Raw genomic sequence first — 18,604 nt, 5'->3', positions numbered from 1 at the left:
GGGAGGGAGTTTTTTTGGGTTGCTGCACTAATTGTAAGTGTATCTTGTGTTTTGTATGTTGATTTAATAAAAAAATAAAAATAAAAATAATAATATTTATTTTAATTTTATTTTTTTCTTGTGCGGACCGGTGGTTGGGGACCACTGTTGTAGATCACCCGCAACACTTGTACACTTGTACATCAACTGCAGATGAAAATGAACCTATGTAGTTCCATCTGGCATATTTACATGTGCTGACATCAATAAAAAAATGCATTATACTATTTTTGTAATGAATGAAATACAATTTCAATACATGATCAAATAATGCAGATTAATTACAGTTAAATGTGTGTTTGTTTTAACTTCACATCAAGACTTGGTGGGTTTTACCTGTTCGGATCACCTGTGAGATGATGTAAAGATCTCGCTTCATGTCCTTGTTGCTTAAGTCCTACACACACACACACACACACGCACACGCACACACACACACACACACACACACACACACACACACACACACACACACACACACACACACACACACACACACACACACACACACCGTTTTGAAACTTTCCTAAACTTGTATTCAAAAATGTTGAACAGTTGAGTGGTTTTAGTATAAACGTTTTTTTTTTGCTGAGTCGTATGTGAGTTAACTTGTTTTACCGTGAAAAGAGCGCACAGTCTTTCCACCTTCTCAGGATTTTTCGGTCCTCCATTTTTGTTGAGTCTCACCATAAACCTTTCGCTACAAAACAACCAAGACGCTGATTAGTAGGTGACCTTTGACCTTCCTATTGCACCTGATGTTCTCGTTGACGTCCTTTGGACTGACTGACAACTCACCTGATGGTTTTTCCCTCTCGGAAGTCGTAGAGCGAGACGAAGATGTCGGTGTCTTCGCCGATGTTGTTGGAGGTGAAACTCTTCAATTTGACCAGCAGGTGATGAGCGACGGGAGCCTTGCATGCGTCGCCGCCTTGTTTCTGACGCCCGTTCAGGTCAGCCTAAAAAAACCCCACCACAGATCATCTCAGTCCAAATGTATCAACACTTCTTTGACTCGCATTTTTTTTGTTTTGCAAAAATCAGGGTTCTTCAACGTTCTTCAGGCTAAGGACTCCCAAGTTGATTGAGAGGTGGAGCATTAACTCTCTACCTCATGGGTCAGCAACCCGCGGCTCTAGAGCCGCCTGCGGCTCTTTAGTGCCACCCTAGTGGCTCCCTGGAGCATTTTTAAAAAAGGATTGAAAATGGAAAAAGAAGGTGAAATTGTTTTTTGTTTGTTTTACTATGTTTTTAGTTTGAGGACAAACATGACACAAACCTCACCAATTGTTAGAAAGCCCACTGTTTAATATGTTTGTGTGTATGCTTCACTGATGACAGTATTTGGTGAACATCGTTTTGTCCTACTAATTTCGGCCGTTCTTGAACTCGCCATAGTGTGGACTGTGACGCAACAGTTTGTTTACATGAAAAATAATTTTGTCCACCAAACGTTTTATGCTGTGCGTGAATGCACAAAGGGGCGCTTTGTTGATGTTACTGACTTGTCGGAGTGCTAATCAGGCATATTTGGTCAGTGCATGACTGCAAGCTAATCCATGGTAACATGCTATATAGGCTAGATGTATGTACATTTCGCATCATTATTCCTCACTAGTAGGTATATTTGAGCTCATTTAATATCCTTTACTTTTATCCTCTTTGTATATAATTTAGTTGTGCATGTCTCATGACACATTATCTGTATGTAATATTGGCTGCATTTCTGATAGTTGTTTGTGCGCCGTGTTGTTCCAGACCACAGCAAACATTACCTAGCTTGCCCAAAGATTGTAATAAATCTAATAAAAGAAGACAGCCTGCCGTTTCCTTTAACTTGGACACATATCTATACATTTGGCCATTCAAAGCCATTCATTTCCAGGAGTTATCTCACCTTCTAAGTAGCCTCTGATTTACTATTGGTTTCTTATGTTGTAAAAATGTGTAGAATAAATATTACATTTCAACATTTCTGTCAACGAGGGTTTGCTTCAGCCTGCGACATATAGTAATTTTGATAGTAGGCTAATATAACTAATAGACACTTACGTCATGTGTTGCCTTCATTATAAGACTTATATACGGCGTTTCATTTTTTGTGGCTCCAGACAGATTTGTTTTTTGTATTTTTGGTCCAATATGGCTTTTTCAATGTTTTGGGTTGCCGACCCCTGCCCTACTTGTATAAAATGGTGTTTTAAATTCTACTTGAAGTAGTGCGTAAGTCTTGTTTATGTTGACAAACCTGTGAAGAGTTGTGGTGAGCGTTGTGTCTGCTGCTAAGATGCTGTGAAGAAAAACATCCTCATCATCATTGTAACAGACATATGTATATACGGTAATTATCATACAGTGGTACGACAGTACGTTTTTTCGCCCCGCTTTTTAACAAAATTTTGAGGCAAACGTTTTTCCCAGTTACGGTGTGGCCAAACGTCGTATGTGACAAACTGTTTGCCCGTGTAAAATTCTGCGGAGTTGAATGCCCAAACAAAGAATCCTCCGCGTTGGTAACTCTGTCTCTGTATTATTTTTTTTTTTTATTGAGTGTGACTGCAAAATAACCTAGCATGGGGCCAAAGGAAGTTGCGAGTGCCAGCACTTTGATGAAGAAGGTGAGAAACACCCTTCATTTCAGTTCAGTTCAGTTTCCGTATATTTCAAATATACTGAAATAATAATTCATCACACATTTCTAGTTGTTTCATTACAGCACGTCCGAAAAGCAGTAGGAAGAAGCAGAGCTTATTTAATTCCACCCCTTTTAATACCATAGCAATTTCCTTGGTCTCTGTAACAGAACAGTGAACAAATAAATAATAAATAAATAATATACCATAGTAAGCAAAGAAATATTAAATACATAAATGATCTTTGTCTCAATAAAAAAGAAAAAAAAGTGTTCATCATAATTCTTGTTCTGTGTACTTTGTGAACACTTGTAGTTTGAACAGTCCCTTAAACTGAATCATATTTGTGAGGAACTCGCGCGGATGCCGTATTAGTGACCCCAAAATGCAGGAACCAGGAGAACGGAGAGCAGGTAGGATGAGTTTTGATCTCATTAAACAGAAAGTGAAGCAGTCGTGGATATAATAGTACCAAACATAAAGCAATTCTCGGGCACTAAGGAGCGCTCGAGACAGGCATAAATGGTGCTGATTGGCAGCAGGTGTGGACCGGCTGCCAATCAACAGCAGGTGAGGGAAGAACCACAGTGCTCAGCGGGACAAACAGGAAATGGAAACAAAATAAGAGCACTGATGGGAAGTAAATAGAAAACAAGGAAACAAACAGAAATGAAGTGACAGATCGTCACACATATTAGTGCTTTGTTTGATTTCTTTGGTTTGATTTAATTCCACATACAGATGTGCTTAAGGTTTTAAGTGTTGTAGAGCATACAAATGTTTTAAATTAAATGTTTCCTCTGAGGTTATATTTCTCCTCTTTTGTTGAGAAGAATTGTTGTACATTCTTGTTTATTAGGTTACAGTTTGCTTCATTCATAATTTTAGCTGTTTGCAAATGCACCAAATCATTTAATTTTAATATTTGTGATTTAATAAATAGATGTTAATAAATAGATTTAACAAATGTGATGTTAAAGGTTCATTTATTCTTTTCAGTCGTCATACTTCACATTGTTATTTGCATGAAAAAAATATGATTTTTCTGTGTTTTTGGGTGTTTGGAAAGGATGCACTTGATTTACATTATTTCCATTGGGACAAATTGCTTTGATTTCCATACAGTTCAGTTTTTGTCCGACCTTCTGGAACAGATTATTAATAAACACTGAGGTACCACTGTATTGATATTGATCATTCAAATGATGGCCTCTACATCTAACTCACCATCTTGTAAAGATCTGAGACGCTGATCTGATCTTCATCCACCATTGCAAACTCGTTCCTTGGCACCAAGTCCAAACCTAAATGTCTGACCGCACACACACACACACACACACACACACGCACAAACACACACAGAGGTAAGATGTATGTGATAAGATTGTGTGGCACGTGTGTGTTTCTCACTCGTTCCCCCAGTCCAGTCTGGCCGTCACGTGTCTTTTGATGTCTCGGTTCTGCTCGTGTGTCAGCTGATCGGACAGCAGCTGTCTCCTCAAATCAATCAGCTCCGACATCACGTGACCCAGCTTGAAGAATAAGTCCACTTTGTGTCTCTGAAGACGTTCACTCATTAGTCTTTGTCGTTTGTCCTTGTTTTAACATCATTGTACAATCATTATTTTGCATTTTGTGTGTGTGTGTGTGTGTGTGTGTGTGTGTGTGTGTGTGTGTGTGTGTGTGTGTGTGTGTGTGTGTGTGTGTGTGTGTGTGTGTGTGTGTGTGTTTGTGATGATGATGTCAGACTGAGAGGTTCAAGGTAAAAGGCGTAAAAAGGAGCAACTCACCACATAGAGTTGTTTCCATAGAGACGCCCATTCCTGAAGCGTCGAGGTCACCTCAGCAACGACGACGTCTTCAACGGGCACCACCGTCTCCTTAGACCTGCCACACACACACACACACACACACACACACACACACACACACACACACACACACACACACACACACACACACACACACACATTTAAAGTCACATGTATGCAGTATTGCATAGTAACGCGTTACATTTACTTAGGTAACTTTTCATCCATACTTTTACTTTGTCTTTAGTATTTTTGTGAGGACGAAATGCTACTTTTAGTACGTTACATTGAGTCAAGTTCATCATTATTTTGATCTATAGTCTATTAATTACGGTTTGCAAAGAAAACGGTTCCCTTGGCTCGTTAGAGACACTTCAACCAGCGGGTACTGTCACATGTGTCACCGCGCAAGCGCATGCCGCTGCGCATTCCTCAATGAGGTCCGCGGAGCACGCCTCGGGACACGTCCACGGGCGCTCATCGGCTGCAATCAATTAGCAATCTACACACCTGTCGTTGATGAGCTTCCTGGGCTTCTTAAGCCAGTGCAGACCTGCGTTCCGGGCCAGAACGTAACTACCTCTCCTGTACAGTTAGCCAAACCAGTCTAGATAGATAGATAGATAGATAGATAGATAGATAGATAGATAGATAGATAGATAGATAGATAGATAGATAGATGGATAGTACTTTATTGATTCCTTCAGGAGAGTTCACTCAGGAAAATTAAAATTCCAGCAGCAGTGTACAGAATTGAGATCGAATTTAAAGGGGAACATTATCACAATTTCAGAAGGGTTAAAACCATTAAAAATCAGTTCCCAGTGGCTTATTTTATTTTTCGAAGTTTTTTTCAAAATTTTACCCATCATGCAATATCCCTAAAAAAAGCTTCAAAGTGCCTGATTTTAACCATCGTTATATACACCCGTCCATTTTCCTGTGACGTCACACAGTGATGCCAATACAAACAAACATGGCAGATTGAACAGCAAGATATAGCGACATTAGCTCGGATTCAGACTCGGATTTCAGCGGCTTAAGCGATTCAACAGATTACGCATGTATTGAAACGGATGGTTGTAGTTTGGAGGCAGGTAGCGAAAACGAAATTGAAGAAGAAACTGAAGCTATTGAGTCATATCGGTTTGAACCGTATGCAAGCGAAACCGACGAAAACGACACGACAGCCAGCGACACGGGAGAAAGCGAGGACGAATTCGGCGATCGCCTTCTAACCAACGATTGATATGTGTTTGTTTGGCATTAAAGGAAACTAACAACTATGAAATAGGTTTACAGCATATGAAATACATTTGGCAACAACATGCACTTTGAGAGTGCAGACAGCCCATTTCAGGGCTGTCTGCATTTAAATGTTTTTAAGCTAAATTATTGGTAAACACAGTTTATGTATAATAATTTACGTAAAACCGCGAGTAATGAATAAAGTTTTCATCAATTAATATATTCTGTAGACATACCCTCATCCGCTCTCGTTTCCTGAAAGCTGATCCGTCCAGTTTTGGAGTTGATGTCAGCATCTGCTTTGAGTGTCGCAGGATATCCACACATTCTTGCCATCTCTGTCGTAGCATAGCTTTCGTCGGTAAAGTGTGCGGAACAAACGACTGACCATTTTGTCGGCTTTCCCCACAGCCTCGTATTTTGAACAAATTTCGTCCAATTTCTTGCCACTTTCGCATCTTTGGGCCTCTGGTGCAACTTGAATCTGTCCCTGTTCGTGTTGTTACACCCTCCGACAACACACCGACGAAAGTGAGAAAATGGCGTCATCGCTCCGAGAGCGAATAATAGAAAGGCATTTAATTCGCCAAAATTCACCCATTTAGAGTTCGGAAATCGGTTAAAAAAATATATGGTCTTTTTTCTGCAACATCAAGGTATATATTGACGCTTACATAGGTCTGGTGATAATGTTCCCCTTTAAAAAGTAAAAAGTAAATAATGGGGGTATATGTTATTGTTTTGCATTCCCTGTCATCCTAGTACCTCTCCTCCTCCCCAGAGAGGAGTTGTACAGTCTGATGGCGTGTGGGACAAAGGAGTTTTTGAGTCTATTCGTCCTGCACTTGGGATGAAGCAGTCTCGCATTGAACAGGCTCCTCTGGCTACTGATAACGGTATGCAGAGGGTGACTGGCATCATCCATGATGCTGAGTAGTTTTTCCACAGTCCTCTTCTCTGCCACCGTCACCAGTGAGTCCAGTTTTATTCTAGCTCTATTGCATACGCTCTCTCTGTGCTTCTCCCCCTACGTGTTGATTTGTCTCGTGTTTTCTTGTCGATCCAGCAGCCTCCCCCCGTTCCTGCGTTACGAGTTGTGCGTCTTGTCTCCCCGCGTTCCCTCTGCTCTGACTGCCTCTTGGATCTCGACCTCCCGCCTGGACACGGACCTTCGACGCCTTGCTATAGACCAGTGGTTCTTAACCTGGGTTTGATCGAACCCTAAGGGTTCGGTGAGTCAGCCTCAGGGGTTCGACGGAGCCTCCGCCGCGGAGGTCAAGACACACCCAACTCATCGTGTAAATAAAAACTTCTCCCTATCGGCTTTATGGATACGGCAACAGCAGAAGTCAGACTGATTTGCAGGTGTGTCATTTGTTGTGAGTTCATGCACTGTGTTGGTTTTGTTCTTTGAACAAGGTGATGTTGATGCACGGTTCATTTTGTGCACCAGTAAAAATACATAACTTTGTCTTGAATTTGAAAAAAAAAACATTTTATTTTTCACTAAAGAAGGGTTCGGTGAATGCGCATATGAAACTGGTGGGGTTCGGTATCTCAAACAAGGTTAAGAACCACTGCTATAGACCCCGACTTCCTGCCTGCTCACGGACCTCCGAGCTCTGCCTTGTCCCTCTTGATCTTCCGCCTTTCGCTCAACACTACCGGTAACACTCAACAGCTAATCACCACACATAGTCTCACATACACACACTTTGGATTCATCACACTCCGTTTCCCTTGTTTATTTAAAATTAATTAATTAAAATGTGTTATTTATATATATATAGTACATTTTTATAAATAAATAGTGCTTATATTACATTCCTCCTGTACACACAACAACATGACTCTGTTTCACCAGTCCAAAGTAAGCACTAGTGACGCTTGAAACCATTTCACCAATCAAACAGAGCTGACACTACACACTGTTTACTTACAAACTAGGAAAAAGAACATTTATATCATGTGCTGTCATCTGTGTCAGTATAAATATTCACATTTCAGCCACAAAAATTCCCCTTCCAACTAGTTGTACATGTTTTTTCATGTTTTAACTAACGTTATGCTAACATTAACCCTGTTATTACAACATAGGTGATTTTAAAATGTGTCAAATTTGTACTACATGCTTTAGTGGTGTCTCTCTATCTCTCTATCACACGCACACGCGCACACACACACACACACACACACACACACACACATACACACACCAACTATGGTTGTAGAGTAAATAACCACTAAATAAATCAAAAGGTTGACAGTAACTTGAGTAGTTTTTTTCACTGGATACTTGCTTACTCAAGCATATATTACTACTTTTTACTTTTACTTGAGTCATATTACTAAACAGTAACTGTACTCTAAACTTGAGTACAATTTTTGGCTAATCAAGTCGCCTCCGCATGCACGCCCGTGTATGCAATAACATTTGTGAATAAAATACTCTACTAACATACTTTGCAGTAAAAATACACAAACAAAAAACTGCTAAAAAAAAGTGTGTTCAGGTTAAAGTTTTGCTCAATACTTTGTTAGACTTGTGTGTATTTGGTAGTCGTACCCTTTATTGGTAACAGTGCATTTCTTCAAGTGAATGTAACTTGATGGGAAAACACCCTGCAGAAACAGAAAGATCAATAAATCAATCAATAAATACTCTATGTACACTTTTATACACACACATTTCCCCGTGGGATATGTTAGGAACTCACCCGTGCATCTAAAGCCTCAGAGTTTGTGTGCGTGCGTGCGTGCGTGCGTGCGTGCGTGCGTGCGTGCGTGCGTGCGTGCGTGCGTGCGTGCGTGCGTGCGTGCGTGCGTGCGTGCGTGCGTGAGTACACGAATGAAGAGTTGAAAGGCCAATGGAGACGATGAAGAACTTTCTTACTTTGACGTTTGACCTCCTGCTGGAGAAGCCTCTGAACCAGCCTGAAAAACAGCAAAGATTTTGCATGTTTTCTAACACTGACTTTTAACCACAGCAAGTTTAAACGTTACCTTCACATTTCTCCAGGATGAAAACTGTCTCGCCAAGTTCCAACGTCAACGTGTGCGGCAGAGAGCTTCTGAAGCTGCACAGCACTGTGAAGAAGAACAGAGGATGAGGAGGAAGACAAGAAATCACTTTTAAACTTTGCTTTACTGCTGATCATCAAACAACTGTCAGTGACATCATTCTCATCCTCAGTATCATCTTCCTCAGGGACATTATTCTCAGTGACACCATTTACTTTCTCAGCAACATCAGTCTAAGTGTCATCCTTCAAAGTGATATCATTCACAGTGTCATTGTCAATGACATCATTCTCAGTGACACCCTTGTCAGTGTCATCATTCTCAGTGACATTATTCTCATTGATATCATTCACTTTCTCAGTGACATCATTCACTTTCTAAGGACCTCATTCTGAGTGACATCATTCGAAGTGATATCATTCTCAGTGTCATCCATGTCAATGACATCATTCGCAGTGACACCATTATCAGTGTCATCATTCTCAGTGACATCATTCTTAGTGATACCATTCACTTTCTCAGTGACATCATTCACTTTCTTAGTGACCTCATTCTCAGTGATATCATTCTCAGTGTCATCATTGTCAATGACATCATTCTCAGTGACATCATTCTCAGTGTCATCATTATCAGTGACATCATTCTCAGTGACATCATTCTCAGTGACATCATTATCAGTGTCAACATTCTCAGTGTCATCATTCTCAATTACATCATTATCAGTGTCCTCATTCTCAGTATCATTGTTGTCAGTGACATCATTATCAGCTTTGCTTTACTACTGATCATCAAACAACTGTCAGTAACATCATTCTCATCCTCAGTATCATCTTCCTCAGTGACATTATTCTCAGTGACACCATTTACTTTCTCAGCGACATCATTCTAAGAGTCATCATTCGAAGTGATATCATTCTCAGTGTCATCATTGTCAATTACATCATTCTCAGTGACATCATTATCAGTGTCATCATTCTCAGTGACATCATCCTCATTGATATCATTCACATTCTCAGTGACATCATTCACTTTCTTAGTGACCTCATTCTGAGTGACATCATTCCCAGTGGCATCATTCTCAGTGACACCATTATCAGTGTCAACATTCTCAGTGTCATCATTTTCAGTGACATTTTTATGAGTGTCCTCATTCTCAGTATCAGTGTTGTCAGTGACATCATTATCAGTGACATAATTCACTTTCTCAGTAATATCATTTACTTTTTGTGTCATCATTCTCAGTTAGTGACATCATTCACTTCCTCAGTGACTTCATTCTCATTGATATAATTCAAAGTGATATCATTCTCAGTGTCATCCATGTCAATGACATCATTTTCAGTGACACCATTATCAGTGTCATCATTCTCAGTGACATCATTGTTAGTGATATCATTCACTTTCTCAGTGACATCATTCACTTTCATAGTGACCTCATTCTCAGTTATATCATTCTCAGTGATATCATTCTCAGTGTCATCATTGTCAATGCCATCATTCTCAGTGACATCATTCTCAGTGTCATCATTGTCAGTGATATCATTCTCAGTGTCATCATTCTCAGTGACATCATTATCAGTGTCAACATTCTCAGTGTCCTCATTCTCAGTATCATTGTTGTCAGTGACATCATTATCAGCTTTGCTTTACTACTGATCATCAAACAACTGTCAGTGACATAATTCTCATCGTCAGTATCATCTTCCTCAGTGACATTATTCTCAGTGACACCATTTACTTTCTGAGCGACATCATTCTAAGAGTCATCATTCGAAGTGATATCATTCTCAGTGTCATCATTGTCAATTACATAATTCTCAGTGACATCATTATCAGTGTCATCATTCTCAGTGACATCATTCTCATTGATATTATTCACTTTCTCAGTGACATCATTCACTTTCTTAGTGACCTCATTCTGAGTGACATCATTCCCAGTGGCATCATTCTCAGTGACACCATTATCAGTGTCAACATTCTCAGTGTCATCATTTTCAGTGACATTTTTATGAGTGTCCTCATTCTCAGTATCAGTGTTGTCAGTGACATCATTATCAGTGACATAATTCACTTTCTCAGTAATATCATTTACTTTTTGTGTCATCATTCTCAGTTAGTGACATCATTCACTTCCTCAGTGACTTCATTCTCATTTTGAATGTCATCATTTTCAGTGACATCATCCACTTTCTCAGAGAAATCATTCACTTTCTTAGTCACAGCATTCTCAGTGACATCATTTACACACACATTTCCTCCTGATAATAACATCCGGGCATCTAAAATCAGTCACATTTTACTTTTTTAGTGATATCATTTTTATTCACATATTTCACTCTCTCAGTGACATCATTCTCAGTAATATCATTCTCAGTGACATCATTCTCAGAGACGTTATTCTTAGTGACATCATTCTAAGTCAATCATTAATTTTCTCAGTGACATCATTCACTCTGTCCTCATTCTCAGTGATATCATTCACTTTCATCATTCAAATCATTCTCAGTAATATCATTCTCAGTGATATCCTTTTCACTGTCATCATTCTCAATGTCATCATTGTCAGTGACATCATTATTCGTCACATAATTCACCTCCTCAGTGATATCATTCACTTTCTCAGTGTCATCATTCTCAGTCTGTGACATCACTCATTTCCTCAGTGACTTCATTCTCAGAACCGTCAAACATTTTCTCAGTCACAGCATTTTTAGTACCATCATTTCAGTGGCATTATTCTCAGTGACCTTAATCATTTTCTCAGTGACATCATTCACTTTCTTAGTCCCAGCATTCTCAGTGACATCATTCACACACACATTTCCTTCTGATAAAAACATCCGAGCATCTAAAACCAGTCACATCATTTTACTTTTTCAGTGATATCATTTTAGTGACATAATTCACTTTCTCAGTGATATCATTCTAAGTGTCATCATTCTCAGAGACATTATTCTCAGTGCAATCATTGTCAGTGTCATTACTCTTAGTGATATGATTCTCAATCAATCATTCATTTTCTCAGTGACATAATTCACTCTCTGTGTAATCATTCTCAGTGACATCATTGTAATGTGTCATCATTCTCAGTGACATCCTTCTCAGCGCAATCATTCTCAGTGTCATTATTCTCTGTGATATCCTTCTCAGCACAATCATTCTCAGCATCATTATTCTCAGTGGTATCTTTTTCAGCGTCACTGTTCTCAGTGATATCATTCTTATTGTCATCATTCTTAGGGACATTCTCAGTGATATCATTCTCAGTGTCATCATTCTCAGAGGCCTTATTCTCAGTGACATCATTCTCAGTGATATTTTTTCTCAGTGCAATCATTCTTATTCTCATTACTCTCAGTGGTATCATTCTCAGTCAATCATTCATTTTCTCAGTGACATAATTCTCAGTGTCATCATTCACAATGTCATCATTGTCAGTGACATCATTATCAGTGACATAATTCACTTCCTCAGTGATATCATTCACTTTCTCAGTGTCTTCATTCTCAGTCTGTGACATCATTAATTTCCTCAGTGAATTTATTCTCAGTGACATCAAACATTTTCCCAGTCACAGCATTTTTAGTGACATCATTCTCAGTGACATCATCCGCGTTATTAGTAACACCATTTCAGTGGAATTATTCTCAGTGACGTCATTCATTTTTTCCGTGACATCATTCATTTTCTCAGTGACATCATTCATTCACACACATTTCCTCCTGAGAAAACATCTGGGCATCTACGTTTGGAAAACCAGTCACATCATATCACTTCCTCAGTGATACCATTTTCGATGACATAATTCACTTTCTCAGTGACAGCATTTTCAATTATATTATTCTCAGTGACATCATTTACTTTCTCGGCGACATCATTCTAAGTGTCATCATTCTCAGTAATATCCTTCACAGTGCAATCTATTCTCACTGTCATTATTCTCATTGATATCATTGTCATCTAAATCATTCTCCACTGTCATAATTTTCAGTGACATCATTCTGAGTGCCATCATTCTCAGTGTCATCATTGTCATCATTCTCAGTGACATCAATATCAGTGACATAATTCACTTCCTCGGTGATACCATTCATTTTCTCAGTGTTATCATTCTCAGTCTGTGACATCATTCATTTCCTCAGTGAATTCATTCTCAGTGACATCATTTTCTCAGTCACAGCATTTTTAGTGACATCATTGTCATTGACATCATCCACATTCTTAGTAACATAATTTCGGTGGCATTATTCTCAGTCACATCATTCATTTTCTCAGCAACATCATTCAAAGTGTCATCGTTCTCGGTAATATCCTCAGTGATATCATTCTCATTGAAATCATTCTCCACTGTCATAATTTTCAGTGACATCATTCTCAGTGTCATCATTGTCATCATTCTCAGTGTGATTATTTTCAGTGACATCATTATCGGTGACATCTTTATCGGTGACATAATTCACTTTCTCAGTGCCGTCATTCTCAGTCTGCGACATCATTCACTTCCTCAGTGACTTCATTCTCCTCCTCAGTCTCATCATTCTCAGTGACATCATACATTTCCTCAGTCACAACATTTTCAGTGACATCATTCTCAGTCTGAGACATCATTCACTTCCTCAGTGACTTCATTCTCCCCCTCAGTCTCATCATTCTCAGTGACATCATACATTTTCTTAGTCACAACATTTTCTGTGACATCATACATTTTCTTAGTCACAACATTTTTTGTGACATCATTCTCAGTGACATCATTCACACACACATTTCCTTCTGAGAAAACATCTGACACCAGTCATGTTATTTCACTTCCTCTGTGATATAATTTTCAGTAACATAATTGACTTTATCTCTGACATAATTTTTTATTATATTATTTTGAGTAATATCATTTATTTTCTCAGTGACATCTTTCACTTTCTCAATGACATCATTGTCAGTCATCATTCTGAGCGTCATCATTGTCAGCGACATCATTCCCATCTTGAGTGACATATTCGCAGTAAAATCCCTCTCATGCTCAGTGACATCATTCTAAAGCACGTCCTTCTCAATCTCATGTTCTCAGTGACTCCTTCACCTTCTCAATGACATCATCCTCAGTGACATCATTCACTTCCTCTCAGTGTGCATGTTTTACAGTCAACACAATGTGAAGCATGAATAATGGAGAGGTGAAGTCACGTGTTTAGCTTAGCTGTTGAATCATTCAGCAGAACATCTGCAGGATTTGTATTTTCCATTTAGGTCAGAGTGATGCTCTTACAATAGAAAACATCTCTGTCTACCCTTGCTCACTCAGGGAACAAACTACAGGATAATGAATAGATGTTTCCCTGTGGACTTTATATTTAATGTATGGTTTTACTGAATTTTTGAATGTGGGAATGGCCACCAGATGCTGATGTTCTTTATACAAAAGGGAGATTAAAGCGGGATTAAACCGGATTAATCCTGGATTAAGATGAAACATTTCCTAATGGACAACATACTTGCTCGCAAAGATAATCAAAGTTTTGGGACGTCAGCCGCATGTCTGCATGCACCCCTGCTTGATAAACGCCTCCAAAATCATCAGGCTCACCAAATTTATTAGAAATAATGCGATAACGTGTCTTTTGTGGAATGACACAACAACGACGACGTTTTTACTGCCAGCAAGCTGCTGTGTGAAAGAGGCGGAATAAAGGGAGAGTGCTTCAGGCGACTGTTAAAAAAATGTAATCACATCAACTTACTGACCTGAATACTCTTACACAACCAGGGTGTGTGTGTCCATATGTGTGTGTGTGTGTGTGTGCGTGTGTGTGTGTGAAAATTGTCTCGCAGAAAGAAAAAGAAGATGAAATTGTGCGAGCGTGCAATCAAAATAATTAAAACAGTGCAAGGCATGATAGTGACATGGGGGCTGGGCTTGCCAGGAAGGACAATGAAAATAAAATGTTTTTTGTTTTTTTTGACAACACACCAACATGGTTTGTTCTTCCTAGTCAGAGTCGAGATGAGAATGTCCATGGATCTCTCTCACACGCACACACACACACATATGCACACATACACACACACACACACACATATGCACACATACACACACACACACACACACTGATTAGTGTGTGTTAAAGTGGGGGCTTAGCCCAGTGCTCCACTTTCAGAGTGACTGACCATCTGGATACACAAACACAGAATGTTTCAGACAAACAAGTTGTTGTTAAAGTAGCACATCAAAAATAATGCAGGACTCAAACCCATCCATCCATAATGTAAACAAGTTGAGCCCACGTCCTTTAAAGTTAAAGTTAAAGTACCAATGCTTGTCACACACACACCAGGTGTGGCAAAATTATTCTCTGCATTTGACCCATCACCCTTGATCACCCCCTGGGAGGTGAGGGGAGCAGTGGGCAGCAGCGGTGGCCACGCCCGGGAATCATTGTGGTGATTTAACCCCCAATTTCAACCCTTGATGCTGAGTGCCAAGCAGGGAGGTAATGGGTCCCATTTTTATAGTCTTTGGTACGACTCGGCCGGGGTTTGAACTCACAACCTACCGATCTCAGGGCGGACACTCCAACCACTAGGCCATTGAATAAATTAACATCTTACAATGTGGGTGTGGCCGCAAGGTGGCGTTGACTCTTCGCATCGCACAAAAAGAGGAATGTCTTGCACTGCTGGTCTAACACACACACACACACACACACACACACACACACACACACACACACACACACACACACAATGCATGTGTGTGGCTGAGAAGTTAATTGTTGTTGTTGTTGTTGTTTTAAAAGTTTCAGCAAATAAAGAGATGCCGAAAATATGCAACATCTCATTTGCAGTCACTCAGTGTGTGTGTGTGTGTGTGTGTGTGTGTGTGTGTGTGTGTGTGTGTGTGTGTGTGTGTGTGTGTGTGTGTGTTCTGGCAATGCTTACTTAATGGGGACATCGCTCTGTTTACATAGTCACCTTTAGGGGACCTCTGACGATATGGGGACAAAAAAAACAGGTCCCCTAAAGCAGTGGTTCTCAACCTTTTTTCAGTGATGTACCCCCTGTGATTTTTTTTTCAATTCAAGTACCCCCTAATCAGAGCAAAAGCATTTTTGGTTGAAAAAAAAAGAGATAAAGAAGTAAAATACAGCACTATGTCATCAGTTTCTGATTTATTAAATTGTATAACAGTGCAAAATATTGCTCATTTGTAGTGGTCTTTCTTGAACTATTTGGAAAAAAAGATAGGTTTTTATTTATATTTATAAAGGATTTTTGAATTGTTGCTATTTTTAGAATATTTGGAAAAAATCTCACGTACCCCTTGGCATACCTTCAAGTACCCCCAGGGGTACGCGTACCCACATTTGAGAACCACTGCCCTAAAGGAAAACCTTTTTAAATGATAGTCAGATCCATTCTGAAGATGCCTAAGTGATTTTTAAGCTTTGGCCCATAAAACATGTTTACTGGTTAGTTTGAGTGTGAGACATTTGCACAGCAGCCCCCTCATCGGGCTGTAGCTGGTACATTTAAGTGTTGAAACTTTCTATAATAGGACAGCTGTAGTGCTGTATTCTGAGGATCAGGTCATATTTAATTTGAACTTTTTTTCTTTTCTTTTTTTTTTAAATGGTCCTCAGTAGTCATGTACAAATTTGTGTGAATTATGCAAAAGTATTTAAATTTGGTCCCCATGAACCATATTAACTCTTTTTCCCCAGGGTCCCCAGTAAAAATGATCAGCACATTACTTCAGAGATTTAAAGTCGTGTATGAGCTAACTGGGAAATGGCCATTTTCCTCATGTATTTATGCCTCCACAACCTGTAGAAAGGGTGGTCGCCCCAAGTAATGATCAAAAACTTGGTCCCCATTCCAAATGATAACATGTGTGTGTGTGTGTGTGTGTGTGTGAGAGGGGACTATGAAGACATCTACAGGTACCTATTCAGAATCAAGATAACATGACATTTGCTACAAATTTGGAAGATGCTGGCAGCCACTTAATGTACCCCAAAGCTGCCACAAATGATTGAAGGATGGTCAGAGCTGTGGGCACTTAGACTTTTGTGGTTTCTGAAATGAATTGCAAACTGGGAAACATCTTGGAGAAGCCGTCTGCTCTGCAAGGCAAGTTCTGAGCGATTTGAGGACTAGGAAGGGACGTGGAAACGGGAAATGTTTAAATTTGCTGTCGCTCGCTCAAACACAAACATTCCAATCTGGATTTCACTTTCCCGCTGGAGCGGCTTGGCAAGGTCGTTGCTAAGAGACTCCCTCCCAAAGGACACCGCAGTGAAGAAACTCCTAATTATTTCCCTGTTTTCCATTGACATACACCGGTTTTGTTGACTTGTTGGAATGACTAACTGCGTTATCGCGAAAACAAGAGCAACAAGGTCGGGAGACAAGCGACTCTTTTGTGAAGGTCACTGGTTGACCTTTGACCTCAATACTGTAGGCTAAGTTAAAAAAAAAAAAGATGTTGTATTCCAAATAACCTTTGTGGGGGAGCAAACCAGTTGCCGTAGCGACCATGGAATCAGGGGATGTAAGTCCTGCTGGTCTAACACACACACACACACACACACACACACACACACACACACACACACACACAATGCATACGTGTGACTGACAAGTTAATTGTTGTTGTTGTTTTAAAGAATTCGGGGAATAAAGAGATTCCGAAAATATGCAACATCTCATTTGCAGTCACTCAGTGTGTGTGTGTGTGTGTGTGTGTGTGCGTGTGTGTGTGTGTGAGAGAGAGAGAGAGAGAGAGAAGCCTAGGGGGGTGATGCATTCAGGGACTGAAAAGCTTCTTTCATTCGTGTTGTTGAATGAGTCTCTCTTGCAGACACACACACACACACACACACACACACACACACACACACACACACACACACACACACACTCACAAAGTGAAGTTATCCCTTGTTATTTTAAAGCGAGTGTGCTTATTTTTAGTAAAGTGGTCCACAATTCCCACAATGCATTGTGTGCGCTCACGTAGGTGTGTCAGTGGTCACGTGGTTTCTTCACCTGTCAATTTGTGCTGCCGTGATTTTTCTCCCCCTCCCCCAATCATTTATTCATCTTCAAAGTTGAACACCGCCACGATGGTCATTAGTTTATATGCAAAAAGTTAATGTTGTTAAAACTTATCACTTGACAGTCAAGGTGGTGCGTGCGTGTCCACAACTCACCCACTCCCACTCTCTCGTCCTCAGTAAGCGTCCACATGACGTCACAAAGTCGACACAGCAGCAATCGGCCTCATGGAGAACAGCCTCGTCCAACTTTACTCTGATGACGTCACGTTGAGGAGGAAAAAGAAAAACAAGTTCAAAGTGGGATGAACACGTGACGAAGGCTATCAGCTTCCCGCCAGGACGCGGCGGGATGTCGTCCTCATCATCTTCGTCATCACTTCGCTCGGTCCGCGCTCACGCGACTTTCATCTTCATCCTCTTCGTCAACGCGCAAATGACGCAGCGGACGCGCGTGCACGCGTTAAGAGGATCATCGGTGACGACACGCGCGGTGTGGGCGTTACTCGCGAGATGGTCACGTGACGCACGGCAACGGTCACGCACGGTGTGTCACATAAACGTTTCGACAACAAATATCTAATCAGACAAACTTAAAAAAAAAAACAGTTTGTCTTTTCAAGACCAAAAATATTACATAAACAGTATCACCATAAATATAACCATGTTCTAGTTACCGTATTTAATAGAACACGTTCTGGTGTGGCCACCTGCTGGACGACATGAAAAATACACCAATGAGTCCAAACGTTATTTTCGTCCAGTTCTAACAGAAAGGTAATAGGAGGTTAATTTGTGTCTT

At 40.1% G+C, this 18,604-nt stretch overlaps 1 protein-coding gene across 6 annotated transcripts in view; it reads right to left on the bottom strand.

Moving 5' to 3' along the window:
• The window catches only part of LOC133570942 (dedicator of cytokinesis protein 3-like), a 100,455-nt gene extending 82,207 nt beyond the window's left edge, over positions 1-18,248 (bottom strand). For all 6 annotated transcript variants that reach the window (XM_061923790.2, XM_061923791.2, XM_061923792.2 and 3 more), the window contains exons 1-11: positions 17,959-18,248; positions 8,735-8,818; positions 8,625-8,665; positions 8,298-8,353; positions 4,463-4,559; positions 4,083-4,231; positions 3,900-3,984; positions 2,288-2,329; positions 838-998; positions 658-739; positions 376-436 (exon numbers count right to left, since the gene is read on the bottom strand). In XM_061923790.2, coding sequence (XP_061779774.2) covers positions 376-436; positions 658-739; positions 838-998; positions 2,288-2,329; positions 3,900-3,984; positions 4,083-4,231; positions 4,463-4,559; positions 8,298-8,353; positions 8,625-8,665; positions 8,735-8,818; positions 17,959-17,995 — 895 coding nt within the window. In that variant the 5' untranslated portion in view covers positions 17,996-18,248. The remainder of the gene's footprint in view (positions 1-375; positions 437-657; positions 740-837; positions 999-2,287; positions 2,330-3,899; positions 3,985-4,082; positions 4,232-4,462; positions 4,560-8,297; positions 8,354-8,624; positions 8,666-8,734; positions 8,819-17,958) is intronic.
• Between the last annotated feature and the right edge of the window lie 356 nt (positions 18,249-18,604).

This window comes from Nerophis lumbriciformis, linkage group LG28 (genome assembly GCF_033978685.3).
Source record: "Nerophis lumbriciformis linkage group LG28, RoL_Nlum_v2.1, whole genome shotgun sequence".
NCBI lineage: Eukaryota > Metazoa > Chordata > Actinopteri > Syngnathiformes > Syngnathidae > Nerophis > Nerophis lumbriciformis.
Note: the sequence above shows the minus strand (reverse complement) of the source record. Positions and strands in the feature narration are given on the sequence as shown.